This window comes from Telmatherina bonti, assembly GCF_933228915.1.
Source record: "Telmatherina bonti genome assembly, chromosome: 14".
Classification (NCBI taxonomy): domain Eukaryota; kingdom Metazoa; phylum Chordata; class Actinopteri; order Atheriniformes; family Telmatherinidae; genus Telmatherina; species Telmatherina bonti.
In genome coordinates, this window is record NC_136612.1 from 30,203,781 (window position 1) to 30,219,317 (window position 15,537).

The 15,537-nt window shown below is 39.8% G+C and overlaps 1 protein-coding gene across 1 annotated transcript in view; it reads right to left on the bottom strand.

The window, feature by feature from the left end:
* Positions 1-2,308: 2,308 nt before the first annotated feature.
* spop (speckle type BTB/POZ protein) overlaps positions 2,309-15,537 on the bottom strand; it is a gene marked incomplete at both ends in the record, with an annotated part of 49,111 nt that continues 35,882 nt past the window's right edge. Inside the window, 6 exon segments of the mRNA XM_079253498.1 lie at positions 2,309-2,434; positions 2,437-2,446; positions 5,001-5,047; positions 5,050-5,127; positions 7,260-7,382; positions 10,471-10,526. Coding sequence (XP_079109624.1) covers positions 2,309-2,434; positions 2,437-2,446; positions 5,001-5,047; positions 5,050-5,127; positions 7,260-7,382; positions 10,471-10,526 — 440 coding nt within the window.

Sequence of the window (15,537 nt, forward strand, 5' to 3'; positions counted from 1 at the left end):
GCAAATCTAAGGTCAGCATTTGTGATGATATAGAGGTATCAGTGCATATGCATGAGACACTTGCATACTTGCATATTAAACTGCACGCTGCCAGTGCTGTTTAATACAAAACACAGTCTGAATGCAGACAATGAGAGGACAGGGCTTATTTTAGCAGGCTCCTGCATCTTTTACTCCACTAAAGCTCTGCCATTAGAGTCCAACTTCCTGCAGCCCAGACCTGTCATCCACTGAAAACATTTGGAGCATTCAGAACTGAAAAACATGAGAAAAGATGCCGGAACTGTTCAGCAGCTCAAATGCAACATTAAGCAACAATGGAAGAAGATTTGGCGAGTTTGCAGACACTACCACAGAAAAGATGACGTAACACAACTAGTTCTTGTCCATCAGCTGGCAAACTTTAAACAAGCAGAAAAGCACTAATCTGACCTGATTATGAGAAGGAATTAATAGTAAAGATAATCAGATTATCTAATTATTGTCAATTTCTGTTGGTTCAGAGATGATGCAAATAACGGCCCTCCCTGAGACTGATGAGGCTACGACAAAGCCACAACATCCCCAGGGATCAGTGACCAGACTAAGTGTTTGATAGGGAGTGATTTGCAGGGCTCAGGGATGAGCTTCCTCAAAGCCCATAAGGCCACGACTTTGGTCAACACAAAGAAATCCCTGTTAAAATACAGTCTGACAGAGAGGTCCGTCTCTCTGCGGAGTGATTACAACCTGTCTTTTCTCTGAGCGAGGCTAAAGGGACCGAGTCAAACAGGCTTGTAACCGTAGTCCACAGACTACGGAGCTGGATATGAGCCCTCACAGTCAGAGGAAGCAAACTTTGATCACAGCAGGATGAGGCTGAAACTGAAACAGCAAGGTGCAAAAAGCTGTAACTTAATGATCAGTATCTGGAAATACATTAGGAAGAAAACAAACAAACAGGCCAAACAATCAGGCACATGGGCTCCGTGTTTGCGTGGCTTCTCTTCATACAGTTCAGCTTCCTCCCACCGTCCACAGACATGCATGCTCGGTGAACTGGTCGCTCTAAATCCTTCCTAGGAGTGAGTTTAAGCATGAATGGCTGTTTGTCTGTCTGTGTGTGTCCTGCAATGGACTGGCGACCTGTCCAGGGTGTGCCCTGCCTCTCGCCCACACAATACCCCCCTTTGGAGGATGAATGAATGTGTTTTGTACTTCTCAGCCACCATACTGTCTTCCCTGCCACTGTTCTCTCACACTGTGTAGATCCTCCAGCACAAATGTGCAAATAAAATCTATTTTTACCCTCTGACACTTTCAGTGAGGTTTAAACAAACAAAACAGCCTCATTTGTGACTCTGCTGACACGGAGCAGAGATGCAGATTCACTTTGAGCAGTTTTACCAGGAACGACAACATATGTGGTGTGTTGACTTTCAGATGTCCTTTCACGTCTCACTTTGCAGAATTCCACTGGTTGTATTATATGACAAAAATAAATTGCCATCTTTAAAAAAAAAAATTATTGGATAACAGGAGATCTTTGGGCAACAGATTTTATGCTATAAAAAAAAAATTAAATCAGTCATTTAAACATAGAGTTTACTTTTCACTTCAATATCTAAACAACTGGCCTGAAAAGAACATTTTTGGGCTGAAACTGCACGAGGAAAATCTGCATCAGAGAAACTGTTTTCATAGATCAGCATTGACTCTTTGCTTTCAGGATCAGTTCTTTGCATGACTTAGTTGCAGAAGAAAGTTCCAGCGTTCAGATGTCTTAGACAAAGGACATGGACTATGTGAGGCTGTGGGCTTTCAGTCCATATATAGTCCCATTCAGATCTTACTGAAGTCACTCAGTCCTACAGAAGTGTGTTGTCCCCTTCTTTATGGTATCCCTAGCTGCCGTAGTGATATCAGTGTGTAAGGGGGGGACCTGTGCGGGAGGACTCGGCAGGGTGATGAGTAGGGCTGTGACAACATGCTTTTGTCTCAATTCGATTCAATTCCGATTTTTCTGGGTGCCGATTCGATTTAAATTGCAAGACCATCATTCTGCTGCTACAATGCCCAAAAAGACAAGTAAAAAGATTAATGAAAACAAGAAAAATTACAAAAATTTTATAATGGATTATTTTTGTTTATTTAAAAAAAGATAGGTTTTTTTGTTGTTGTTGAAAAAATCTTTTTATTATTATTATTATTTTTTTTTTTTTTTTTTTTTTTTTTTTTTTTAAATTGTGAAGCAAAAAATCCCAATATTCGATTTTTTGATTTGATTTTCCCACCCCTAGTCATGATTAGATACGCACCAATACTTTTGTTACAGTCGTTTTCTTAGGGCCCCTAAGAGGGGGCACTGGGCCGAGGCCGGCAAGCGATAAGCCTTCGCCACCAGGTATGGATGAGAGATGACCATGGACTTCCAACCTGATGTCTCCATCACATCTCAGCTGCATGACTGGAAGTAAAGAGACCATGCTAAGTGAAGGAAAATAGATGCAAGTAACTCATATAAATACACACATTTTTTTTATTTGACTAATTTATTAATTTTCAGAGACTTTGAGATTAAAAGAGTCCATCTGTGTGGAGCTATGAGAAGTTACGGTTGTGTCACACCAGCTGGCAGAGCTGTTGTTTACTTAATATTTTTGAACATATTCAACTCATGAGGTCATTTTTTTCAGTAGAACAATTCAAAAAGTAAAAGAAAACACTGAAATAAATATGTGGGCATGTTATGAAAACATCTGCTGATTCATAGTTTTACCATGTCAACTTTTATATAAAATAATTACTCATTTTATCAGTTAATCAACAGAAAATCAATCAGCAACTGCAGAAGCGATCATCATATTTAAGTACACTTTTACACAGAAAGGAAAAAGCAGGCTGTTTACTGATAATCATGAAGATCTTTTATGGTTTTCTAACAGCGTTTTGAATCCCTTTGACTTATAGACACCAGGTTCTCAGACATCATACAAATAATACTCTCCAGAAAAATAAAAGCATAACAAGTTTTGAATTATTCTGCATGATGTTGTTTACATCCTGCATTGCTGATCAATGACATATATTATATGTATCATCACTGTGACCTGCGACATCAATCAAGCTGTGAGTTTATAATTTAACTGACAAATTAATGTCACACAAAAATAGCTAAATGAGAAATTAAATAAATCTATTTGTGAGCTTCGGCTACTTTTCTATTGGCTTGTAAATATCTGTCTGGTCTCCTAAATACCTTTATCAGCTGAATTAAAAGCCAACTTCCTTAAAAATAACAAGAGAATTTCTCACACTCTTCTTAGATGAAGTGCATGTGTGCAGATAGGTTGAATAATTACCTGCTGATGAGTGTAGTTGTGGTCAACACCTCCCAGCAGCACCAGCTCACACCAGCAGACACCCTCTCGACACCCTCAGGGTGCGGGGCTGCACTATCACGCACACCGCTGTGTGGCCTTTAATGACATTTCTCAGGATTTATTGTGTGTAAATAAACAACCGCATGTGTGCTTGTGCGTGTTTACGCCTCGGCATGTACAGTTTTGGCACGCCAGTGTGTTTATTGTGTGTGCGCGCTCATTGGCTTTCCACACAGCAGCTCCAGACCTCCAGCCAACCTTTGACCCTATTCTCTGTGGAAGAAGCGAACTCTGGCTCACAGTAATGGCCAGAGTGCTGCGGCGAAGGCAGCAGGCCAGAGAAAGGGCAGGTTAGAGCAGTCACAGCAGGAGGGGAAGGAGGACGAATGTGCAGGCGGAGCGGAGAATAAGACAGCATCTGTGACAGATAAACAGAGAGGTGACAAAGGGAAACTGTGAAGACTCATCAGTTCTAACCACAAAGTTGGGAAGAACTTTTATTCAGAAGATAAAATCTGTAAAACCGCTTCCGTTTGCTTTTAAACTGCGTTTGGTTTTACTCATGTCGCGTCGGCTTTTCCTCCTGGGATTTATTTTATAAATTTACTGAGGCTACAGATTTGTGTTAGACTGAAAAAAAGTGGGCAAGCTCAATAAACAAAGTAGATAAAGGGAGTTTGGGTGGCTTTACTCTTCACAACATCCCTGGAGAGGATGAATAAATGAGACAGAGGGAGGCTAAAAAGAACTCCTATTGTCTCCACTAAATGGCTGTAAGATGCTTGTAAAGACTGGTCTGGAAAGAGGTTGAGGGACTACTGGGGGCAGGATTATTGGTTCCTCCGCGTCGCAAGTTTTTCGATATTCGGTCTCTAAATTGATTTTTGTTTTGCTGCTCTTGTTGCTGTCGATTGTGTCCGCAGGAGGAGGGTTGATAATGCTTTGCTGGCCGGGAGTCCCCAGTGGCCAATTTTCCCACCACCACAACAACGCTGTCGCAAATTAAACTGTCATAACGCCCATAACCACAATTAATGACTGGGATTAGGGGCAGAAATCTGCATTACTGAACACCTTTAGGCACACATGAGCTCTTAAGCACAGAACAGGAGAGGGATAAAGGGGAGAAAAGGGAGGAGAGATGGGAGTGGATGTAAGAGGGAGGAAGCTGGAGCCCAGGCAGGCACAAGGCCAGGAGATGTGGTAACGGCGTGAAGAGAGAACAGAGATGAACAAAAGGATGGAAAATGTGTTTGGCTGTGAGACGGAGAACACAGAAAACACAGCGGAAAGGATAAGCAGTTTAGGTGGCGTCTGAAAGAAAGATGCACATCCAAACACGAGATCAATCAACCCGGTGGACATAAGGAGCGGTCATTGATGCTGATGTGTTCCCTCTAACATAAAGAGACTGCCTCCAACACGATTAACGTGACCAGCTGAGGTTTGTTGCTAAGTGGACTCATATGACATGGCATGAAAATTGTCTGATCTAGGGATTAAATTTAATTTCCTCAGGAGACCAAAACACTCTCTTTGCCAAAAAATTTGAGCATAGAAGTGCATGCGTGCACATATGAAGGGGAATAATGTTTGCATGTGTATGGATGCCCTTCTGTTTGTAAGCATGTAACTCACTAGCCGATGGAGTCCACAGCATGCGTCTTGAGTTGGTTGGATGGATGATGGTGTCTGCAGCGTTCTCCACAGGCAGATTTGTGCACAGAGCATCCCCGCACATCACCTTCAGCCTCTCCAGAGCATACTGTCAACGACAGGGAGACGATGAGACAGCAGGTAAACTAAATTACTTAAACAGTGCTGCCACCAACAACTACTGCTGCACTGCGTAATGATACAGAAACACAGAATTGCTCCGCTGCAGCGACAAGGAGGTTTAAATTAAATAGTGAAAAGTATGCAGAAGAAAGGAAGAGTAATGATTATGCAGACTGGGGAGGGAGTGATGATGAGATAGACGATCATATGAGAGGTAAAACAAATAAAAATCCCAGAGTTTGATTACAACTCTGCAAGACACAACGATTTTCTGTAATGTTCACACACACCAGAGGCTGAGCTGCAGAGGGGAAGCAAAGACAACATATCTTTACCTTTGCATATTTATCTATATGTTTACCTGCACTGTGCAGAGGTCGCTTTCAGGAACGCACCTTTAAATAAGCCTTTTAACACATTTAAAACACTTTATTTACATTTTCTTTTTGCAGTCTCAGACATGATCACTGCTATAAAGACTCTGTGACTGAGCTGAGTATTGCAGCTGTGTGAGGCAGTTCTCAGTCATCTGGTTTTTTTCCTAACAGGCTGATTTTTAGAACATATTAATGGTTGGCATAGTCACCGCTAATGCAAAACAGTCTTTTCTTTCCAATAAAGGCTTTAGGAACATAACAAAGAGCCCCAAGGCATCCTACCAGCTTTCAAAGACACAATGCAAGTGAGCATCCATTGAGCTCAATCCGAGCAAAAAGATCTGCTGCAAATGATCTTTAAAGCTGAATTCATGGTTACTGTGGCTATTCATGAGTGAGGTCTTTACAATGATTGCTTGGGTTAATATCCAGTTCAAAATAAAGAAATTAATTTAATTAAGTGGAAAAAAAAACATCCAACAAACAAGGCGGAAAGAGCAGAAAAATGCAGAGAAAGGCAGGAAGGACAGAATTTCTCAACAAAGGTCGTTTTTTGAAAGAATTGGCTTGAGCACAGTTACTATAAGCAGATCATGGGATGGATTAGTTTTAACTGGATTATAACTGGATTACAACACATTGGACTGAACTGGACTACATCTGTAAAAGTGCCTTGAGAAGATTGTTGTGAATTGGAACAATACTAATAAAGTGTAACTGAATCCAACAACTACATTACGTTACTGAAAGGACGCACACAGCACAGATTCCCAACCAGTCTGCATACAAACCTGCAGCAGTGAGCTGCAAACGTTCAGAAGTCTTTGTAGTGGACAGCAGGGGACCTACGTAATGTCACGCAGGCAGATTAAATGATGTGGCTTATCCTTGCATGTATGACCATCTCAGTGTTCTTTTATACTGCACAGCTCTGACTCAGTCAGAACGTCATGTCTTTATCTACAGCTTGCCCAGACGAAACACTGAAGCATGACAGCTAGCTACTTTTAAGGCGTTATTTATCCTAAACACTGTCCACTATGAAACAAAGGCAGTAGTGCAGTTTTGAAAGCTAAGGATATATTCTGCTGTATAGTCACATAAGACAAAATAAAAAAAACCGAAACAGCAACAGTATTATCTCCATGTTTAGATCCCAAGTGGAGGAAACAGTTTTCCTCTCTTTACATCGGTCTTGTTCTCTTTTGCTGCAGCGCCACCTTTGGTGGGAATGCTGATAAATTCTTCTAATAGTTTGGCTCTTTTGACCAATGTGCAGCGATCTCAGTCTGCATAGATACACCCCCTACAACTGAGCCCAGTCCCCAATCAGATCGAGTCTACAGCACCAACCTGATGTGTATGCATCCTTAAAGAGATTTGATACCAATAGAAACAATTTTAATGATATATCTTTCTGTTATTGACCTTTGATTTTGTGACACATTCTAGCTTTAAGCATGCATGTGTGTGCGTGTATGTAGTGTGTGTGTGTGTGTGTATGTAGTGTGTGTGTGTGTGTGCGTGTGTGTGTGTGTGTGGTGTGTGTCTACACATTTTTATAGTTAAGCTGAAGTTTTGTTGTCACAGCTTTATTTAAGTTTGTATGTTTAGAGGGCTGAAATCCATCTTGTGTTTAGTGAACTGTGTGTCTCCTATATTTTGGCTACATTATAATACACACTGACTTGTGTGTGAATATTGATTGTAACAGGTGCAAGCACACACACTCACTGTGTACCTTGTCAGCTGCAGCCAGCAGGTCATCAGCCATCTTGTCCAGGTTGGGGGCCTTGCCTGTGTAGATGAAGAGCATCATCTCTTTGAAGACATCTGGCTCCACGTCATTTATCTCCACACGGTTCTGAACGGCTGGAGAGGACACGAGAGTGGAATATACAGAGTTTACTGGGATGAAAAGAAAAAGAAAGGGAAAAAAAATCGAGGCTTTAACAATATTTCAACACAATGCCAAGCAGCACATTATATTTTTAGTTTGCAAAAATTCTACCTGAACTAAACTTAATCACCTTGTTTTCCAGACACAGGAACAGCCTGCTATGACACAAACCAACTTCCAATAAGCAGATAATGAGAAAAAGACTTGAAGAGCATTAAAAACACACAACAACACTACATTTTAGTGTATTTTTTAGCTATTTTCCTCAAAGTGAATCCTCTACATTCATTGCTCGTCTGAACCTGCAGCTCGCAAAATATGGATGCTTCATCGCTCACAGGCACAGCGGCGGCAACCTGAGCTTTTCCACTGGCGTTGAGAGGAAAAACACAGCAATAAACCAATTACAAACAGCTTTATCGTCACCAAGGTGACCAGTGGCTTTTCAGCAGGGTCAGACGGGGTTTACTAACAGTTTAGTGTGTTTGTTTAACTCTGACCACTCGACAGCAACACAATCACACTAAAAAAGGATGGACTTGGAAAGGAGGAGGCCTGTTTCGCAGTTCGGCGTTTGCTATGGATGCACACAACACGCACCTGTCTAAGAGCTTATTACGGGGCATTATATATTCAGCTTTACTCAGACAGCCCTAATTCTCAACTAAGTCAACTCAAAGCACTTTGCAGATATAATGACATGAAGCCAATTCATTGTGATGCCATTAAAACAAAGTCACATCTGTCCCGTTTAGAACTGTGTTCATACAAGCCAATTGGTCAAATTAATATAAAACTCATAATGGAGGAAAACCAACTAAATGCAGTAAATAATGCATTAAATTCAGTTCTCATCCTGAACAAGCATGGCTGTTACTTTTCCAGTTATTAAAAATGTTTGGATTTCATGCTTTGCAAACATTTTTAACTATCTTGCAGCTGGGATACACTCATTTATGTTCCCTTATGTTCCCTTATGGTAATATGTCAACCAGAGGGGAACGCAGACTTCAGATCAGATAGATAAGCAGTGAGAGACTTCAGAAGTGGTTAAAGCCAAACCACAGAGGAACAGCATGGCATTGGAGAGGCTTTATTTTGCTGTACAAGTCAGGCAAAGGGTAGGATATCACCAAGGCTCTGACTTATTGTTTGGCCACATACATCTATATTAATGTTAGGCACATTGTTATTAAGGTATTTTAGAAACATGTTGTTTGAATGTAATATAAAACAGAATGTCATGGTATCAATTTTTTTTTTTGTAATTTTGCCCACTACCACTCACCACACAACGATGTGTACTCACTTTTTTGCTTAGCAAACTCACAAATAAACAAAACAGGATATTCTTCGATAATACAAAAGCAGTTCTCATCTGTGTCTCATAAATAGACAACAGCCCTGTAGTTACAGTTTCTCCAGCTCTCCTCTATACACAGAGCAGCCTTCTATTAGAGTGTTTCTTTATGAGCTCATTTGTCTCTCCTCTATAGAGTGCTGCAGAGGAGTGTTAACTCATCTATCTGTTTTCCCTGAATCGTATGGGGACATGGCCCACCATTTCTCCCTGTTTCTGATAAAGACGCCCAGTTAAGCAGCAATTAAGATGCATTTCCTGGCTCTGTGCTTTATAATTTCCCCATTTGAGCTGTGCAGGCATCAATATTCCGCTGACATGAGGGCTAAAACACCACGGTTCAATCTCACCACCTCCTATCAGATGAAAACAACCAAATGTGGCACAGGGACCCTGTGCATCTCTCATACACAGACACATACACACACACACGGTTTTATATTCAGTACTTTAGAGGACATTAATTTGATTTACATTAATTGCCTGAAGATGTTTTCTGCTTACTAGCAGATGTGTCACCCTGTACCTCCACCCAACTTTGAACAAGTCTTAAATTCAACATTTAATAATTTCAGCTGTGTTACTGTCCCCAAAAGGGAGGCTAAACCCCACACCACATGTAGAGAGATGTACACCTCTACAGCATGAATATGTGACAGTGCATGTCCACATACAATCACCATGGAGAACACACAAAGAAAATTAGTGGCATGGATTCCACACATAATAGTAAGATATATGCAAAAATTTACTGGGTCACACACATATGCCTATGAGGAGTGTATTCATGTTTAAATCAGTGGCATTTAGGGTTAAATAAACAGGTGGTAAACACAGGTTGTTAAGCGTTTATTTAAATTGCATTAAAACGCATTAAACTGTTTCAGAGCCTGACACTGAAGTCAAAAATGTAATAAATCTGCATATTTATAAATAAATAAAGTTAGTGCAGGTAGAAAGAGGGGCAGTGTGAAGCAATAAAAAGGTTTTTGCAAAATATTCTGTTCAACCGGAACATTTTTCAGTAATAAATTTGCTTGCATTAAGCAAAACACACACTGGCCGCAACTTTCAGCTTATAGTTCTCAATTTAACTTGATAAAAAGTTAGAGACTTAATAGCGACCGTGTATTTTGCTTTGCCTTAAGATGATTGCAAATTCTAAACGCGACTGCAATTCTTGAAGTGTCTTTGTAATAGTTTTCTTCTTCAGTTATGGTTAAGGTACGCTGTGCAGAGCAGAAGCAGGCAAAACTTATCAGGCAATGTTTGGTCTGCATCAGACTTCAGAGAAATTCAAATAAAACTGAGAAGGGAAAAATTATATTGACTCAAGGCTGAATCTATGAAAAAACTTGAGTGAAGTTACCATATACTCAGTCAGCTGCACTGAAATGAAGCTTATTGTCATATTTTGGTCAGTTTACCTGCATCTTTGTAAAGACACAACACATTTACAATTTATAAAGAAATTCTTTTGGGAATTTTTACTTCAGTAATACCAATGACATCATATTTTGTGTATAAACAACAACCATTTCAGACAAGGTGCCATGGTCATAATGAGATTCTGCATATGGTAGTGTTAATGGAGTTGCAGTCAATGTGACATAAAAAACCCACTTCCTGTATCGTCTGTCAAAACAAAAAAAAAAAACATCAGATTTGTCAATGAAAGAGAAGTCGACTCACCTTCATGCTCTCTTCCATCTCATGCTCAAACATGGCACTGAACACCGGTGAGCGAGCTGCAACAGAAACAAAAGACAGACACAGGCAGAGGAGGGTTTGTTATTGTGTATAATGCTGATAACATGGTGAGGTCTCTGATATTCGTGAACAACCTGCCACAAGAGTGACAAGATGATTGACAGTACTGACAGTTGAAGAGGCACCATGTGGAAAAAGTCATCTGCAACTCCTTCCTGCTGACAGACTCATGACCGCCTCTGGTTTTTTAAGCTCATATTCAGAGCTGACAGGCCGACTGAACACTGATCCACTATGCATTAAAAAAAGCTCTGTCTTAATGTTTTTATAATATGGGCACCTGCAACATGTCTGCTTATCCTTTCCTAAAATACATACACTGACTCCTGTTGAGTTTTTTAAGGTGGATTTTTTCATTCATCTTTAATATTCCTACAGAACATAAAACTGCTCACTTGCTGTAAGAGGACTCTGCTCACCAAAGACTATAAATCCTCTTAAGAAAAAGACAGATCAAAGAAAGTATCCTTCCAATTGCATCATACAAATAAGAAGTGAATGGTATTTGTATAATCCAACCTGACTGGGTCTGAAACTGAGTTTTTTTTAGTTAATATTCAAAGTGTGCAGAGACAGTTTAATCATCAGAACAATATACTGAAGTTATTAAGCAAAAAGCAACACTTACTTAAAATCACAGCTGTTTAATCATTCTGCATGATGGATGGATGGATGGATGGATGGATGGATGGATGGATGCATAGATGGATGGATAGATGGACGGATAGACGAATAGATGGATGGATAGATTAATGAATGCATGCATAGATCAATGCATAGATATATGTATGTATGGATGGATGGATGAATGGATGCATACATAGATCAATGCATAGATGTATGTATGGATGTACATATGGATGGATGGATGGATGGATGGATGCATAGATGGATGGATAGATGGATGGATAGACGAATAGATGGATGGATAGATTAATGAATGCATGCATAGATCAATGCATAGATATATGTATGTATGGATGGATGGATGAATGGATGCATACATAGATCAATGCATAGATGTATGTATGGATGTACATATGGATGGATGGATGGATGGATGGATGCATAGATGGATGGATGGATGAATGGATGCATGCATAGATCAATGCATAGATGTATGAATGCATAGATGGGCCAAAGGATGGATGTATGGATGGATGGATGGATGGATGGATGGATGGATGCATAGATGGATGGATGGATGGATGGATGGATGGATGGATGGATGGATGGATGGATGGATGGATGCATAGATGGATGGATGGATGGTTGAATGGATGGATGGATGGATGGATGGATGCATTGATGGATAGATAGATGCATTGATGGATGGATGGATGGATGCATTGATGGATGGATAGATGGATGGATGGATGGATGCATTGATGGATGGATGGATGCATTGATGGATGGATGGATGGATGGATCGTTGGATGGATGGATGGATGGATGAATGGATGGATGGATGGTTGAATGGATGAATGGATGGATGGATGGATGGATGGATGGATGAATGGATGGTTGAATGGATGAATGGATGGATGGATGGATGGATGGATAGATGGATGGATGGATGGATGGATGGATGGATGGATGGATGGATGAATGGATGCATTGATGGATGGATGGATGGATGGATGGATCGTTGGATGGATGGATGGATGGATGGATGGATGGATGAATGGATGCATTGATGGATGGATGGATGAATGGATGGATGGATGGATGGATGGACGGATGGATGGATGAATGGATGCATTGATGGATGGATGGATGGATGGATGGATGAATGGATGGATGGATGGATGGATGGATGGATGGATGGATGGATGGGTTACTGTATCTTTGTTTTATTATGATAAAATAAGTGATGTAGAAGAGTCATTACACCGCTTTGAAAGCTAAACAGTGTACTTTCTGTCTGAATATCCCAGTCATGGCCACAGCGGGAGAGGTCATGTTTAATCTTCACTCCAGACAGGTCATGCTGGCTCTACCACAGCGCTGCAAATGAAATAAATCACTCCGACTCCTGCTACTTGAAATCTCTGCTGTATAATAACTGCAAGATTAAAATAATCACCACATCTTGGCTCCGTCGCTCCGCTTAAGGCAACCTCGCTGTGTATTTTCTCTCTTATCATCCCAGCCGTGACAGCAGTTAGTTTCGGCACAGGCTGAAGCCGAACCTCACAGACGGAGCGCTGTCTGAACTCGATTACCGCTCAGTTGTTTACCAGCCGAGAGAGAATGTGTCTGCACAGGGTAGCGCTTGGCCTTTTACTGAGAATAACACAGAAAATACTGTCACTATTCTGTGTAAAACTTTAACACTAATGAATGACTAATTAGCAACTCATTAAATTTTTAACAAATGTTTTAACACATTATTAATGATGTGCTACAGTCATTGTTATTACAGTTAACCAGGAAATTACTCATCTGGAAGCACATTGTGCTTTCCATCAACTCAGCTGAAGCCCCAAATAATAATTATGATAATAAAATGTGTTTTTTTAGTTATTAACCGGGTGCTCAGATTACAATGGGACTTAGGAGATAGAAAATCAGAGCCAATTGTTGCTACTACAGCTTGAACTAAGTAGAGAAACAAAGACGTCAGATTGCAGCAGATCTTGAAGCCTTTGCATTCATCTACTTTGAAAGGTTTCGACTTAGTGTCTGAATCGTGTCTCTGATTAGGGCAGAAGAGAGGACAAACCTTAGGATTCCATTTTAAAGAACAAAATCTCAACAAAAACAAATAACATAAACACTCTTATGCAATTAAACAATCTCAGGTAATTCGTCTGGACAGTTTTAAGATGGAAAACAACAAAATCCTTTCATTTTATGATGTTTGCAAAGATCAAAACTTAATTTTTTTAAATCAGTATCAGGCAGGTCAATTTGATCCTGAAATTGTAAACAACCCTTTAAACTTTTATACTTTTTCAGTTGTTCAACAGGATAATATTTTTACAGTTCCTGTGATTATTGGAGGTACTGTTCACCCTTAGTTTTATCCCATCCCTTATTTTTTAATAACTGCTGATGATCTTTGTTCATCGATCCATTAAACATGAGGTGTTCTTAGAGCAGAAGAAAACTCATAGCTATTGTAGCAGTTCAGTGGTTGGATGCATGGCATCACAATTAGTAGAAAGCTCTGTAAGCACTAGTAAGGATTTCTGTCATTCAGACAGCAGCTTATAGCATTTACTGTATTTGGAAAAGTGTAAAAGAACAGTAATAGACAGAAGAGTGAAGACCAGGGTTTATCGAACCAACATGCATACAATGTGCATCGTACTCGGACACATATAACACATGTAAACACTTTTACTGGAGGAGCAAATGGCCCTGCGATGAAGCTGTCCAGGGTGTACCCTGCCTTTCACCCAAAAGACTGCTGGGATAGGCTCCACCTCCCCGCGACCCTTCATTGGACTATGATTGAATGAATGAATGGAGGTCTGCGGTGAGGTTTACCGTCCTACCTGGATGGAAGACAAAGGAAGCTACACATATAATTAACTTTTTTATTGTTTTTTTTTTTTTTTTGACTGAACTATTTATTGACTTTTCAAAACAGATATTTTTTGTGTGGATTTCCCACATAAAATTCACTTAATGTGACTTCTGAAACTCTCCCCCCCACTGTGCTCTCAATCACACATGTACACAACTCCTTTAATGCACACACATTGGATCAATACATGATAATGCATGGGATGAATGCTCATTGGCTCACACGGTAACCAGCTGTGTAAGGCAGTGCCTCCAACACTCTGCTATAAGCACAGGGAGGCCGACTTTGTACTAGTCTGCGCACTACTACAATGATAAGAATATGGGTGTGATCTAACAATTAAGGAGAGCTTTTTTGTGTTGACTGAATATTTCACTGCACACTCTCATCAGTGAGTGGGAGAATAAACAAGGAAAGTGAGTACAGTACAACAGATGCCAGGAATGGGAACATAAGAGAGAGAAAAGTTAGGTGAAACCATGATTCTAGTGAAAAAGAGAATGAAAAGGTTCTGATGGCGTCCCGTTCTCTCCTGAATAATCAACCACTGAAAAGTGAGCAAAGATCTTCTACAGTGATGAAAACTTGACCAGAAGCAGGTAGCTTTATTGCTAACACATAATTCAACCCTTTGACACCCAACCCAAGACATGATGGACATAAAAGGGTCCCTGTTTATATATATGTATATATATATATATATATATATATATATATATATATATATATATATATATATATATATATATATATATATACATATATATATATATATATATATATATATATATATATATATATATATATATATATATATATATATATATATATATATATATATATATATATATATAAGCTTGTATACAACAGGGAAAGTTTTTACCATACGGTGAAGTGATAGGCCTCAAAAGCTGTAAACACAAAATATGATTAATTAGGAGTTAAAGGGTTGACTTACTTGTCAGAGGAAAGTAAGTACACATCCATGTCACGGGATGACTACACATGTTGGTTTGTCTTAGTTTTTTACATTACACTATTCAGAAAAACACAAACAACAAGGACGCATCCGTAATTCTGAGTTTCAGGTAAATTAAGAAAAGGTTTGATGTTGCTACTTATTAATGACTAGTTATTCATTATGCTCTACTTTATCTCACAAAGGCGCTGCACATTAATGAGCATTGCTGTAAATGCTCCGGAGTTGCCAAGAGGCTATTTTCCATCTGTACTACGTGCACAGATGTTACTGATCCTGTGACAAGCACGCTCATAAGCAGAAAGCAGCCTAAATATTTGTAGTGAAAACCAACTAAGCACTGAGTGGCCAGGTAGAAGTCTGGAGACAAACCTCTGGTGAGTCTGGTGCAGCTGAAAACTGGTGAGCTCATACTGCAGCAGCAGAAAGAAAGGGTGAGCAAGAGAGAAAGCATCAGGAAGACGGAGAGAACGAC